At 43.5% G+C, this 14,520-nt stretch overlaps 1 protein-coding gene across 1 annotated transcript; it reads left to right on the plus strand.

Annotated features, from left to right (window-relative positions):
- Window positions 1-270: 270 nt before the first annotated feature.
- Window positions 271-5,833, plus strand: LOC123087819 (pumilio homolog 24). The gene is made up of 17 exons (XM_044509930.1): window positions 271-529; window positions 651-704; window positions 1,188-1,249; window positions 1,331-1,412; window positions 1,497-1,620; window positions 1,733-1,816; window positions 1,982-2,096; window positions 2,279-2,429; window positions 2,542-2,754; window positions 3,060-3,131; window positions 3,411-3,461; window positions 3,572-3,622; window positions 3,726-3,833; window positions 3,912-4,076; window positions 4,441-4,515; window positions 4,952-5,190; window positions 5,393-5,833. The coding sequence occupies exons 1-17, from the start codon at window positions 344-346 to the stop codon at window positions 5,523-5,525; spliced, it is 1,965 nt and encodes a 654-aa protein (XP_044365865.1). The 5' UTR covers window positions 271-343; the 3' UTR covers window positions 5,526-5,833.
- The last annotated feature ends 8,687 nt before the right edge of the window (window positions 5,834-14,520 follow it).

A 14,520-nucleotide genomic window follows, 5' to 3' on the forward strand; every position in this document is an offset into this window, starting at 1 on the left:
ACGCTTACAGTGAACCGAATGGTACAGTATCGTCCCGCTACATTGTTCCAGCACATGGGCCGACCCAGTTAGATGGACCCGGTGCGAGGCCAGAGCTTCGTGACGCGCACATGGGTTCTCGGTCTAAGCGGCCGGGTGACGCTGCGCGGGCCGACAAGTGTTGCAGGCCCAATGCGTTGCTGCGTGAATGCGGGCCAGGCCGTGCCGCAAGCCCACTCGCGCCGGGAATGCGTGCAATAATAAACCCTAGCTCGAACAACCTGTCCCGGCCTCTACCTCCGGCGCTACCAGGTAAACCCTCGCTCGCCCGCTCCTCCGTTCGCCGACACCGCCTCGCGCAGCCATGGCCGGCGGCGGCGACCACCCGGGCGCCAACAAGCGGAAGCGCGAGGCCGCGGGGAGGCCCAAGGCGCCCTCCAAGGGGGCCGGCCCCGGCGACGCCGCCAAGCGGAAGAAGACCTACGACGCCCCCGCCGCCAAGCCCAAGCCGCAGCCCGTCACCGCCAAGGAAAAGCGGGTCGCAGCCAAGGTATTTTAACGGCGCTCCTTTCCTTTTGCCGTGATAGCCGGAGCATGGGTGTTGGTTTAGAGTGTCGGCTGCTGCTGCTTGAGTTTGAGCTGAAACTGTGGACTGGCGTTGGTTGTGGCAGGAAATGTCCGAGTCCAGGAAGATGAAGCGGAAGCCCAATTACAACCTCGAGAAGGTAATCTACGCTATCCGCTCTGTATGCTCAGATTATGCATGTGCATCTCAACTCCTGGCTGTGCGTCTGATCACGTTTCCTTGTATGTTCAAAGTTCAGATTGCACTTGCTGCATACTCCCTCCGTTCCAAAATAGATGACCCAACTTTGTATTAACTTTGTACTAAAGTTAGTATAAAGCTGGGTCATCTATTTTGGAATGGAGGGAGTACATAATAATCAATCACTTAATATTGCTTGTAGCCTAAACCAAAATAACAGAAATCTGAGTGTTACATCTTCTGGATTTTTAGTTTTGGACTTGAGTTATGCTGATAGCATTACTTAATTTTGATAGTGAAGCAAAAACTGGTTTTGATCCCAGTAATCCCAGTAATAGACAGTAGCAGTGCCTGCTTGAACCGTCTCCTCTGTTTGTGATGATTCAGCACCATACTTTGGGCAACTCTGACTTGGTGTGCTGTCGACCCCTAATATTGACAGGAACTCGCAGTACTATGGGAAAAGATGAGATGTCGTGATGTGAGCAAGGAGAATAGATCCAAGTAAGTGTCACTATTAAAGTCTTGTTAGTTGCAACTTATGTTCAACTTCTTATGCTGATGGGTTTGTCATCATCTCTACAGGCTAGTAACCGAGGCTCTCCGTAAAATGGATGGCAAATATTTCGAAATTGCTGGATCCCATGTAACCGCACGTGTTCTTCAAGTAAGTTGACGATGATCAGTCTTTATGAGTGCGCTGCTTATGGTGTTTTGGTGCTTATTCCGATAGCCACCATTCTTTTTCCAGACATGTGTCAAGTGGTGCTCACAGCCAGAGAGGGATGCTGTTTTTGTTGCCCTGCAGCCACATTTGCTCCATCTTTCTCGCAAGAAATACGCTGTTTTCCTTGTGAAGAAGCTCATAAAACTTGGTAAATTTCTCCATGATTTGCTAAAAACTCGTATGGGTTCATATGTGAGAATGTTGGTCGTTTATTTGATAACCCTTGCTTGGCTAACATACCTTTTTTTGTGTGACTGCAGCCACTAAAAAACAGCTTGCCTTGTTCATCTCTTCCCTTCATGGTCATGTCGCTTCTCTACTTCGTCACACAATAGGAGCCGCAGGTATGTGTTGCTATGTGTTATTGTCATAAGGGGTAGGAACTTGTCGTTTATAAGAGCAGCATGAGTTAATTGTTGAATGCCATTGTACTCATGCGTTTCTATTTGCTATACAAGTAAAGGGGTGGTACATGGTAATCTCACATTGAGATGCACTCTTTCTTGCAGTTGTTGATTGCACCTTTCATCAGGCGACGCCGCCTCAGAAAAGAAGTTTGTTGTTGGAATTGTACTCCACTGAGCTTCAGCTGTTCAAAGACTTGACTGAACAAAAATCATGCAGGTTGGTATTTAATGTCTTGTCATACATCTGCTTTGTAGTGTCCTGTTAACTTTTGTTACATCTCTGTACAAAACTTAACTTGGGCGGAGGGAAATATTTTTGTGGTCACCCATTTATCCTGCCATCGGTGGCTGCAGTTATTTGTCTAGTTCAATATACTAAAGTTCAACTTTCTTTTTCAGTTTGTTAGAAACAATTTCCAAGCTTGGACTACAGAAATCATCTGTCCTGCAGTATATGACTACTGTTATCCAGCCACTTTTGGAGAAGGGTATTGTTGAGTATTCCATAGTTCACACGGTCATATTGGAGTACTTAACAATTGCGGATAAGGTAAATGGATTTCATTGACGTGATTGTCCTATCTTTATAACAAAGCTCTCCTTTTTTGGTGAAATGTTTCTTCAGTATATCGCACTATCTAATATATGCATGTGTTTTGTAGACATCAGCCTCGGACGTGATTCGTCAGTTAATCCCCCATCTTACCCAAGGGTCATCTGTCGTAGATGGAGATGAACTATCAGGGGTCGCTGAAGTACCAACGAAATCAAAAGCTAAGAAGAAAAGATCTTCAGAACCACTTCTCATTCGGATCATGCAGACGAGGGAAGGTTTAAAAATAGGACTTGCTTGCCTCAAGCATGGCAGTGCGAAGGTACATTTTCTTTTTTCTTGTCTCTTTCCATTTTCTTATTTGTATCTAAAAGAGAGAGATTTCAGAGTGATCACTTGGTTTAACTTTGCCCACTCATCTGCTTTTTCCAATGTTTATCTATTAATAACTTCTGTAGATTTCAGAGACACTAAATAGTCATGCAAATTGACCCGTGCATTAGTTAGTGCCTCATGCTGCATACCCAGTAGTATTTCTTTTCATTCTTGCTTATTCCAGTAGTATTTCTTTTCATTCTTGCTTATTTCCAGTGTGGTTTTGTCATTTAACATGGTAATGCATTTCAGGATAGGAAGAAAATTATCAAAAGCTTGAAGGGGCAGAATATGAAGCTTGCTCTTGGTGATTATGGATGCCTTGTAAGTGATGTCTATATATGTAATACTCCCTCTGTTCACTTTTATAAGGCCTTAAAGACATTTCAGACAATGTGCAAAATAGCCTATTTTCAGTTGTCTGAAATGACTTATAAAAGTGAACGGAGGGAGTAGCTTATTTTAGTGTTTAAATAGGATGGTACTGTGTAAATTTTATGCTTTAACCTTTATAAACATTCTCCTATCCACAGTAATTTCAGATGGTTTTATGCTTCCAAGTGGTTAATCATCAACTAAACTAACATTTCTTATTTTCTCCAGTTCCTTGCTTGTCTTCTCTCCATTGTTGATGACACAAAACTTGTTACTAAGGTTAGCCAGCACCAATCGTTTGCTTGAAGCAAGTGTTATGCTGCCATTACAAGCAATCTGAAGAGGCAGCCGTTCATGTGCTTATTATAGCTTACTTTCAATATTTGTAGGTTGTAATTGATGAGCTGACAAATCATTTAAAGGAACTCATATTTGACAAGGTAAAAGGAATAACGAGCTTCTGATATCCTTATTTTTATTTGCTATTAGTTATACCCACATGAGAGATGAGACTGTTTATGATTGAGCTCCTTGCTGGAACAGAACGGGAGACGCCCATTGCTGCAGCTACTTCACCCACTTTGCTCACGTTATCTGACTCCGACTGATTTGAATTGTCTGAAGTACAGTGTGCCTTCCCTTGTTTCAAAGGCAAGTTACCTACTCTATTAACTGTTAAGTACTTTGAAGAGAGACAGGCCCCCAGAAATTTGCTTTTTTTTGTTTCAGGATGAGGCATCAGAGAGTGCTACTAAAGTTAACTTGGATAGTAAGTTGGATGATGTAGCTGACAAAGAACATGGGGGTTCAGAAGACACACTGGTTGCATCTGATAGCAAGAAGGACCCGTTTAAACGGCGGCAAGAACTGTTGGTGAAAAGCGAGCTTTTTGAGGTGATACTTGTAATATGTATTTAACTTTTTATTTATTTATTCAACATTATTTCTTTTGTAGTATGTAGTTTTCCACCTCAAGAGATCTACATTTATTGTTGCAGTAGTTTAGTACTCCCTCCGTACAAAAATAAGTGTCGTTGATTTAGTACAAAGGTAATATAAAGTTGTACTAAATCAGCGACACTTATTTTGGGATGGAGGGAGTATGATTTAAAGGTGACCATTTGTCAAAGAAAACCTAGTCGCAACATTACTCCGCCCCCATTAGTCACATAACACCCTGATCCCGACATTACTATGCTCCCACAGTCACGTATCCCCTAATCCAAGCAATAATGTAGGTGTTATTTTTCCTTTGCAGGTTCTCATCGAGACTTGCATTGAAAATGTTGGAGAGTTACTTAGAACAAACTTCGGCAAAGATGTATTATACGAGGTAATCTCCTTGGTCAATGCTCCATGCTTCTACCTGTACCTGTATAGCCAGTATCTTGGGAGAATATTCATTCATCTATGCTATTTCTTCGTGAAAGGAGCTACTTGTGATAAATATGCTTTTACTTCCATGACCATCACAAGAGACGAGCATTGTCCCTGATTATTATTTGACAATTTGAAAATATTCTTATGAGTTGATGGGACCTTTTCTCTGGATGTGCTGGTCCTTATGCCCGTGCGTAGTATTACTGTTATTCACTGTTCCTTCATGATGAATCAACCTCCTGTAAAAGAAAACGGCACTCCAGTCTACACACAAACCTACTACCTTAATGACTGTTTTCTTGGTCTAACTCTTGATACAAATGAGTAATTGACTATTGAAGAGCTTCATGATTGCACCTGCTGAGATTCTGTATTCCCAATTTTCCAAGGTTGCTGTAGGTGGAAAAAATAATGTCTTGGAGGGGGTCACCGACAGGGTCCACGTGCTTCACAATGCTATAGCTTCTGACGCAGCACGCCCGAGGACAGAAGATGTTGAGCACGCCTTTGATAACTACCACTCGAGCCGCGTAATCAGAAAGATGATACTTGATTGCCCTGAGTTTGCCGCTACCCTATGGAAAAAAGCCCTCAAAGGGAAGTGCAAGTCATTTGCAGATGGATTCAGGTACCTCAGAATGACTCGTCATCGATATGTCAGTTGTTTAATCTGTTCATCTAGTTTGTGGACCATGGAAATGCGATGAATAAAATTTCAACTATTTGTTGCAATTTACGCACAACATTGCACTGCTGAGGTTGTATTTTGAAGGATGAAAAAAAGGAATCATGCGCTGATACTCTGTTGAACTTGTTGGTCGCTGCTGCAGCTCCAAGGTGGTGGCTGCCTATCTGGAATCTCCGGATTCCAAGGTGAAGGATCTTGCGAAATCCGAGGTGCAGCTGCTCATCGACGGTGGCATACTGAAGAATCCAGACCATAAAGCAGCGGAGAAGAAGTGAGTCTTCTCTCGACGGGCCTCTCGCCATCGCCAGCAACACAAGCAGGCCAAGGCGGCGTCCGTGCTTGCCTGTTGTGGATGAAAGAGTGTAATACATACATCCGTGGTCATCCTACTCGAGGTGTATGTTCAATTTTGGCACTGGATACCAATGGACTCGAAATACATACAGTCGTTAAGGGTTTAGGTTAATACTTGACTGTTACTGGGGAGGTTTGCTGCGATATATTCGTGTGATGTGGCATAAGTTTGACCGTTCGCCATCACATCTAAGCAGACGATGTGACCAAAGTAGATTTCATTTGCATATTGGCATGCTAAAAGCTGCACCTCTCGCTGTGTGCTGCTGTTGAGAACAAGGTCCACGATGCATTCTCCACCTGATCCACCTTTAATCTGAAAAAGAAAAACCGGTGTTTAGAAAGTTAGCTGCTAAGGTTTGTTGTTGCCATATCAGATATTGATGGAACATGGATTTCATGGTGGTTCTGCAATTAGCTTGACTTTTTCTCTCTAAAATCTTCAATTCCGTTTTCATGTCACCCGAGCTAATGCAGAGGGGAAAGAGAGAACAGAGAGGAGTGGAGGACGAAGAATAGCATGTACATCAACATGATCCCAATACAAGTAATTTGGAAATTTCCAAAATTTATGTGAGGCAATGTCAGCTCACGTGTCATATATGGCGCGGTTCCTTTACATTTTAATCCGGCGAGTTGCCTCATGACATGAAAAGTACTTGGGGAATTTGTGTTTTCCGCGATAGCTTTAAACCTCGAGATAGTTAGAACATGTGGCTCCTCAGATGTCCAAGAGTCACAAATTTTTGCATGCACCTTGCCCACATGAGCATCATGGATGCCTAAAGTTTTTAGTTTTTTTGTGGAAATTATTCACTATTATTTCAAAAATTACTATTCACCATGCGTAGATGAGCCTTGGCACCGTTTTGAGTTGTCGAAACATGTGTGACATTTGAGAAGAAGCATACCAGGGGCATTTATAAATTATCTATTTATCCCAAATATGACGAAAATTAAGCAATTTTTGCATAACAATTCCTCAAAGTGCTCTCACGTGCAATATTGATGAAATTGCAAAAAATACTCTCTTTAATTGTGGTATTTTTCTTATGCCTAGTAATTCACTATTATGCAAAGGCCATTTTGTGCCGTGTGTCTAATGAATTCACTCATGGATATCATGTTCTTATCTCCAGCAACTAGCTTATGTCCGCGAGCTTCTTTGTGGATGCAAATTGTGATGAATATTTTCCACTTAGAAACTTATACACGCCAGAAACTGCTTTTCTTTAATTGATAACCTTATTCCTTGCTGGTCACTTATTCATTTCTTTTTGGTTTTTGATGGATGCAGTAAGAGGGTGTGCTATGACTTACAAGTGCTTGTATGTGTTGCATATATATATTTGCACACACATGTGTTTTGAACGTATTTTGGACTCATCCATAAAATAATGATCTTACTGGATATCTCCATTTATATCTTGTCCAAAATTTATTTTTTTGGATCTTTTGTATGCACGATTCACATGTTTAATGCTTATTCTCATATCATCTTGTTTTGTTCCATTTATAAATCCTGAATATAGCATAATTTTCTCCGATTGTTCGTAAGGCCAACTCCAGCGCATGACCCCAAATGGTCCGGTAGCGTCCGTTTGGGAGTAAACGGACACAAACCGCGTCCCAAAGCACGGGAGCAAACGGACAAACGTCTGTTTTTTTGTCCACCGCCGGTCCATTCCCGACCCAAAATGGGGCCGCGTTTGCGTCGAAACAGACATCGTGCGGACGGGCAAGATGCGTGCCCTTGTCCTCCCCTGGCCTGCCTGTTGGGGACACATCGTGGCCACTTTCCCTCTCATTCCCCAAAACTCTCCCACACTCCCCATCCCCTCCCTCTGATAACCCACAAGTATAGAGGATCACAACAGTTTTCGAGGACATAGTATTCAACCCAAATTTATTGATTCGACACAAGGGGAGCCAAAGAATATTTGCAAGTATTAGCAGCTGAGTTATCAATTCAACCACACCTGGAGATTAATTATCTGCAGCAAAGTGATCAGTAGCAAATTAGTATGATAGTTTTGATAATAGTAGCCACAACAATAGTAAGAGTAACAGTGATAGCAATCATTTTGTAGCAAGTGTAACAGTAACAATAGCAGTACTAACTTTGTTGGGGAACGTAGTAATTTCAAAAAATTTCCTACGCACACGCAAGATCATGGTGATGCATAGCAACGAGAGCGGAGAGTGTTATCTACGTACCCTCGTAGACCAAAAGCGAAAGCGTTAGCACAACGCGGTTGATGTAGTCGTACGTCTTCACGATCCGACCGATCAAGTATCGAACGTACGGCACCTCCGAGTTCAGCACACGTTCAGCCCGATGACGTCCCTCGAACTCCGATCCAGCCGAGTGTTGAGGGAGAGTTTCGTCAGCACGACGGCGTGGTGACGATGTTGATGTTCTACCGACGCAGGGCTTCGCCTAAGCACCGCTACAATATTATCGAGGTGGACTATGATGGAGGGGGGCACCGCACACGGTTAAGAGATCAATGATCAATTGTTGTATATCTAGGGTGCCCCTGCCCTCGTATATAAAGGAGCAAGGGGGAGGCCGGCCGGCCCTCCATGGCGCGCCCCCAAGAGGGGAATCCTACAAGGACTCCAAGTCCTAGTAGGTTTCCACCAAAAGGGAGAGAGGGGGAAGGAAGGAGAGGGAGAGGGAGAAGGAAAGGGGGGCGCCGGCCCCCCTTCCTTGTCCAATTCGGACTCAAGGGGGAGGGGGCGCGCGGCCTGCCCTGACCGCCCCTCTCTCTCTCTCCACTAAGGCCCATCGAGGCCCATTAGTTCCCCCGGGGTTTCCGATAACCCTCCGGCACTTCGGTTTTATCCGAAACTTCTCCGGAACACTTCAGGTGTCCGAATATAGTCGTCCAATATATCAATCTTTATGTCTCGACCATTTCGAGACTCCTCGTCATGTCCGTGATCACATCCGGGACTCCGAGCAACCTTCGGTACATCAAAACACATAAACTCATAATAAATCTGTCATCGTAACGTTAAGCGTGCGGACCCTACGAGTTCGAGAACTATGTAGACATGACCGAGACACGTCTCCGGTTAATAACCAATAGCGGAACCTGGATGCTCATATTGGCTCCCACATATTCTACTAAGATCTTTATCGGTCAGACCGCATAACAACATACGTTGTTCCCTTTGTCATCGGTATGTTACTTGCCTGAGATTCGATCGTCGGTATCTCAATACCTAGTTCAATCTCGTTACCGGCAAGTCCCTTTACTCATTCCGTAATACATCATCCCGCAACTAACTCATTAGTTGCAATGCTTGCAAGGCTTAAGTGATGTGCATTACCGAGAGGGCCCAGAGATACCTCTCCGACAATCGGAGTGACAAATCCTAATCTCGAAATACGCCAACGCAACAAGTACCTTTGGAGACACCTGTAGAGCACCTTTATAATCACCCAGTTACGTTGTGACGTTTGATAGCACACAAAGTGTTCCTCCGGTAAACAGGAGTTGCATAATCTCATAGTCATAGGAACATGTATAAGTCATGAAGAAAGCAATATCAACAAACTATACGATCAAGTGCTAAGCTAACGGAATGGGTCAAGTCAATCACATCATTCTCCTAATGATGTGATCTCGTTAATCAAATGACAACCCATGTCAATGGTTAGGAAACTTAACCATCTTTGATCAACGAGCTAGTCAAGTAGAGGCATACTAGTGACACTCTGTTTGTCTATGTATTCACGCATGTATTATGTTTCCGGTTAATACAATTCTAGCATGAATAATAAACATTTATCATTATATAAGGAAATAAATAATAACTTTATTATTGCCTCTAGGGCATATTTCCTTCAGTCTCCCACTTGCACTAGATTCAATAATCTAGATTACACAGTAATGATTCTAACACCCATGGAGCCTTGGTGTTGATCATGTTTTGCTCGTGGAAGAGGCTTAGTCAATGGGTCTGCAACATTCAGATCCGTATGTATCTTGCAAATTTCTATGTCTCCCACCTGGACTAGATCCCGGATGGAATTGAAGCGTCTCTTGATATGCTTGGTTCTCTTGTGAAATCTGGATTCCTTCGCCAAGGCAATTGCACCAGTATTGTCACAAAAGATTTTCATTGGACCCAATGCACTAGGTATGACACCTAGATCGGACATGAACTCCTTCATCCAGACTCCTTCATTTGCTGCTTCCGAAGCAGCTATGTACTCCGCTTCACACGTAGACCCCGCCACGACGCTTTATTTAGATCTGCACCAATTGACAGCTCCACCGTTTAATATAAACACGTATCCGGTTTGCGATTTAGAATCGTCCGGATCAGTGTCAAAGCTTGCGTCAACATAACCATTTACGATGAGCTCTTTGTCACCTTCATAAACGAGAAACATATCCTTAGTCCTTTTCAGGTATTTTAGGATGTTCTTGACCGCTGTCCAGTGATCCACTCCTGGATTACTTTGGTACCTCCCTGCTAGACTTATAGCAAGGCACATATCAGATCTGGTACACAACATTGCATACATGATAGAGCCTATGGCTGAAGCATAGGGAACATCTTTCATCTTCTCTCTATCTTCTGCAGTAGTCGGGCATTGAGTCTTACTCAACTTCACACCTTGTAACACAGGAAAGAATCCTTTCTTTGCTTGATCCATTTTGAACTTTTTCAAAACTTTGTCAAAGTATGTGCTTTGTGAAAGTCCAATTAAGCGTCTTGATCTATCTCTATATATCTTGATGCCCAATATGTAAGCAACTCCACCGAGGTCTTTCATAGAAAAACTCTTATTCAAGTATCCCTTTATGCTATCCAGAAATTCTATATCATTTCCAATCAGCAATATGTCATCCACATATAATATCAGAAATGCTACAGAGCTCCCACTCACTTTATTGTAAATACAGGCTTCTCCAAAAGTCTGTATAAAACCAAATGCTTTGATGACACTATCAAAGCGTTTATTCCAACTCTGAGAGGCTTGCACCAGTCCACAAATGGATCGCTGGAGCTTGCACACTTTGTTAGCTCCCTTTGGATCGACAAAACCTTCCTTGCATCATATACAATTCTTCTTCCAGAAATCCATTTAGGATTGCAGTTTTGACATCCATTTGCCAAATTTCATAAAATGCGGCAATTTGCTAACATGATTCGGACAGACTTAAGCATCGCTACGAGTGAGAAAATCTCATCATAGTCAACACCTTGAACTTTGTCAAAAACCTTTTTTCGACAAGTCTAGCTTTGTAGATAGTAACACTACTATCAGCGTCCGTCTTCCTCCTGAAAATCCATTTGTTTTCTATGGCTTGCCGATCATCGGGCAAGTCAACCAAATTCCATACTTTGTTCTCATACATGGATCCCATCTCAGATTTCATGGCCTCAAGCCATTTTGCGGAATCTGGGCTCACCATCGCTTCTTCATAGTTCGTAGGTTCGTCATGGTCTAGTAACATAACTTCCAGAACAGGATTACCGTACCACTCTGGTGCGGATCTTACTCTGGTTGATCTACGAGGTTCAGTAACAACTTGATCTGAAGTTTCATGATCATCATCATTAACTTCTTCACTAATTGGTGTAGGTGTCGTAGAAACCGGTTTCTGCGATGAACTACTTTCCAATAAGTGAGCAGGTACAGTTACCTCATCAAGTTCTACTTTCCTCCCACTCACTTCTTTCGAGAGAAACTCCTTCTCTAGAAATGTTCCAAATTTAGCAACAAAAGTCTTGCCTTCGGATCTGTGATAGAAGGTGTACCCAATAGTCTCTTTTGGGTATCCTATGAAGACACATTTCTCCAATTTGGGTTCGAGCTTATCAGGTTGAAGCTTTTTCACATAAGCATCACAGCCCCAAACTTTAAGAAACGACAACTTTGGTTTCTTGCCAAACCACAGTTCATAAGGCGTTGTCTCAATGGATTTCGATGGTACCCTATTTAATGTGAATGCGGCTGTCTCTAAAGCATAACCCCCAAATGATAGCGGTAAATCAGTAAGAGACATCATCGATCGCACCATATCTAGTAAAGTACGATTAGGACGTTCGGACACACCATTACGCTGTGGTGTTCCGGGTGGCGTGAGTTGCGAAACTATTCTGCATTTTTTCAAATGAAGACCAAACTCATAACTCAAATATTCTCCTCCACGACCAGATCGTAGAAACTTTATTTTTCTTGTTACGATGATTTTCAACTTCACTCTGAAATTCTTTGAACTTTTCAAATGTTTCAGACTTATGCTTCATTAAGTAGATATACACATATCTGCTTAAATCATCTGTGAAGATCATAAAATAATGATACCTGCCGCGAGCCTTAATATTCATTGGACCACATACATCAGTATGTATGATTTCCAACAAATCTGTTGCTCGCTCCATCGTTCTGGAGAACAGAGTCTTAGTCATCTTGCCCATGAGGCATGGTTCGCAAGCATCAACTGATTCATAATCAAGTGATTCCAAAAGCCCATCAGCATGGCTTTTCTTCATGCGCTTTACACCAATATGACATAAACGTCAGTGCCACAAATAAGTTGCACTATCATTATTAACTTTGCATCTGTTGGCTTCAATATTATGAAAATGTGTATCGCCACGATCGAGATCCAACAAACCATTTTCGTTGGGTGTATGACCATAGAAGGTTTTATTCATGTAAACAAAACAACAATTATTCTCTAACTTACATGAATAACCGTATTGTAATAAACATGATCCAATCATATTTATGCTCAACGCAAACACTAAATAACACTTATTTAGGTTCAACACTAATCCCAAAAGTATAGGAAGTGTGCGATGATGATCATATCAATCTTGGAACTACTTCCAATACACATCGCCACTTCACCCTTAACTAGTCTCTGTTCATTCTGCAACTCCCGTTTCGAGTTAGTACTCTTAGCAACTGAACCAGTATCAAATATCTAGGGGTTGCTATAAACACTATTAAAGTACACATCAATAACATGTATATCAAATATAGCTTTGTTCACTTTGCCATCCTTCTTATCCACCAAATACTTAGGGCAGTTCCGCTTCCAATGACTAGTCCCTTTGCAGTAGAAGCACTTAGTCTCAGGCTTAGGTCCAGACTTGGGCTTCTTCACTTGAGCAGCAACTTGCTTGCCGTTCTTCTTGAAGTCCCCCTTCTTCCCTTTGCCCTTTTCCTCGAAACTAGTGGTCTTGTCAACCATCAACACTTGATGCTCTTTCTTGATTTCTACCTTCATTGATTTCATCATCATGAAAAGCTCGGGAATCGTTTTCGTCATCCCTTGCATACTATAGTTCATCACGAAGTTCTACTAACTTGGTGATGGTGACTAGAGAATTCTGTCAATCACTATTTTATCTAGAAGATTAACTTCCACTTGATTCAAGCGATTGTAGTACCCAGACAATCTGAGCACATGCTCACTGCTTGAGCTATTCTCCTCCATCTTTTAGCTATAGAACCTGTTGGAGATTTCATATCTCTCAACTCGGGTATTTGCTTGAAATATTAACTTCAACTCCTGGAACATCTCATATGGTCCATGACGTTCACAACGTCTTTGAAGTCCCGATTCTAAGCCGTTAAGCATGGTGCACTAAACTATCGAGTAGTCATCATATTGAGCTTGCCAAACGTTCATAATGTCTGCATCTCCTCCTGCAATAGGTGTTGGGGATCGTAGCAGAAATTTAAAATTTTCTACGCATCACCAAGATCAATCTATGGAGTAATCTAGCAACGAGGGGGGGGGGGAGTGCATCTACATACCCTTGTAGATTGCTAAGCGGAAGCATTGCAAGAATGCGGATGAAGGAGTCGTACTCGCAGCGATTCAGATCGCGGTTGATTCCGATCTAAGCGCCGAACAACGGCGCCTCCACGTTCAACACACGTGCAGCCCGGTGACGTCTCCCACGCCTTGATCTAGAAAGGGGAGAAGGAGAGGTTGGGGAAGACTCCGTCCAGCAGCAGCACGACGGCGTGGTGGTGAAGGAGGAGCGTGGCAATCCTGCAGGGCTTCGCCAAGTACCGCAGGAGAGGAGGAGGACTTGGGAGAGGGGGAGGGCTGCGCCAGAACTTGGGTGTTGCTGCCCTCCAAACCCCCACATATATATAGGGGCAAGGGAGAGGGATCCCGGCCCCCTTAGATCCAATCTGAGGAGGGGGCGGCGGCCAGGGGGTTTGCCTTGCCCCCCAAGGCAAGGGGGCGCCCCGCCTTTAGGGTTCCCCTTCAACCCTAGGCGCATGGGCCCTAGGGGGAGGTGCCCAGCCCACTAAGGGCCTGGTCCCTCTCCACACACAGCCCATAGGGCCCTCCGGGGCAGGTGGACCCTCCCGGTGGACCCCCGGAACCCCTTCGGTGGTCCCGGTACAATACCGGTAACCCCCCGAATTATTCCGGTGACCGTGTGATGACTTCCCATATATAAATCTTTACCTCCGAACCATTCCAGAACTCCTCGTGACATCCGGGATCTCATCCGAGACTCCGAACAACATTCGGTGACCACGTACATCTATTCCCTATAACCCTAGCGTCATCGAACCTTAAGTGTGTAGACCCTACGGGCTCGGGAGTCATGCAGACATGGCCGAGACAACTCTCCGGTCAATAACCAACAGCGGGATCTGGATACCCATGTTGGTTCCCACATGCTCCACGATGATCTCATCGGATGAACCACGATGTCAAGGATTCAATCAATCCCGTATACAATTCCCTTTGTCTATCTGTATGATACTTGCCCGAGATTCGATCGTTGGTATCCCGATACCTTGTTCAATCTCGTTACCGGCAAGTCTCTTTACTCGTTCCATAACACATCATCCCGTGATCAACTCCTTGGTCACATTGTGCACATTATGATGATGTCCTACCGAGTGGG

The sequence above is a fragment of the Triticum aestivum genome, chromosome 4A, assembly GCF_018294505.1.
Source record: "Triticum aestivum cultivar Chinese Spring chromosome 4A, IWGSC CS RefSeq v2.1, whole genome shotgun sequence".
Lineage (NCBI taxonomy): Eukaryota > Viridiplantae > Streptophyta > Magnoliopsida > Poales > Poaceae > Triticum > Triticum aestivum.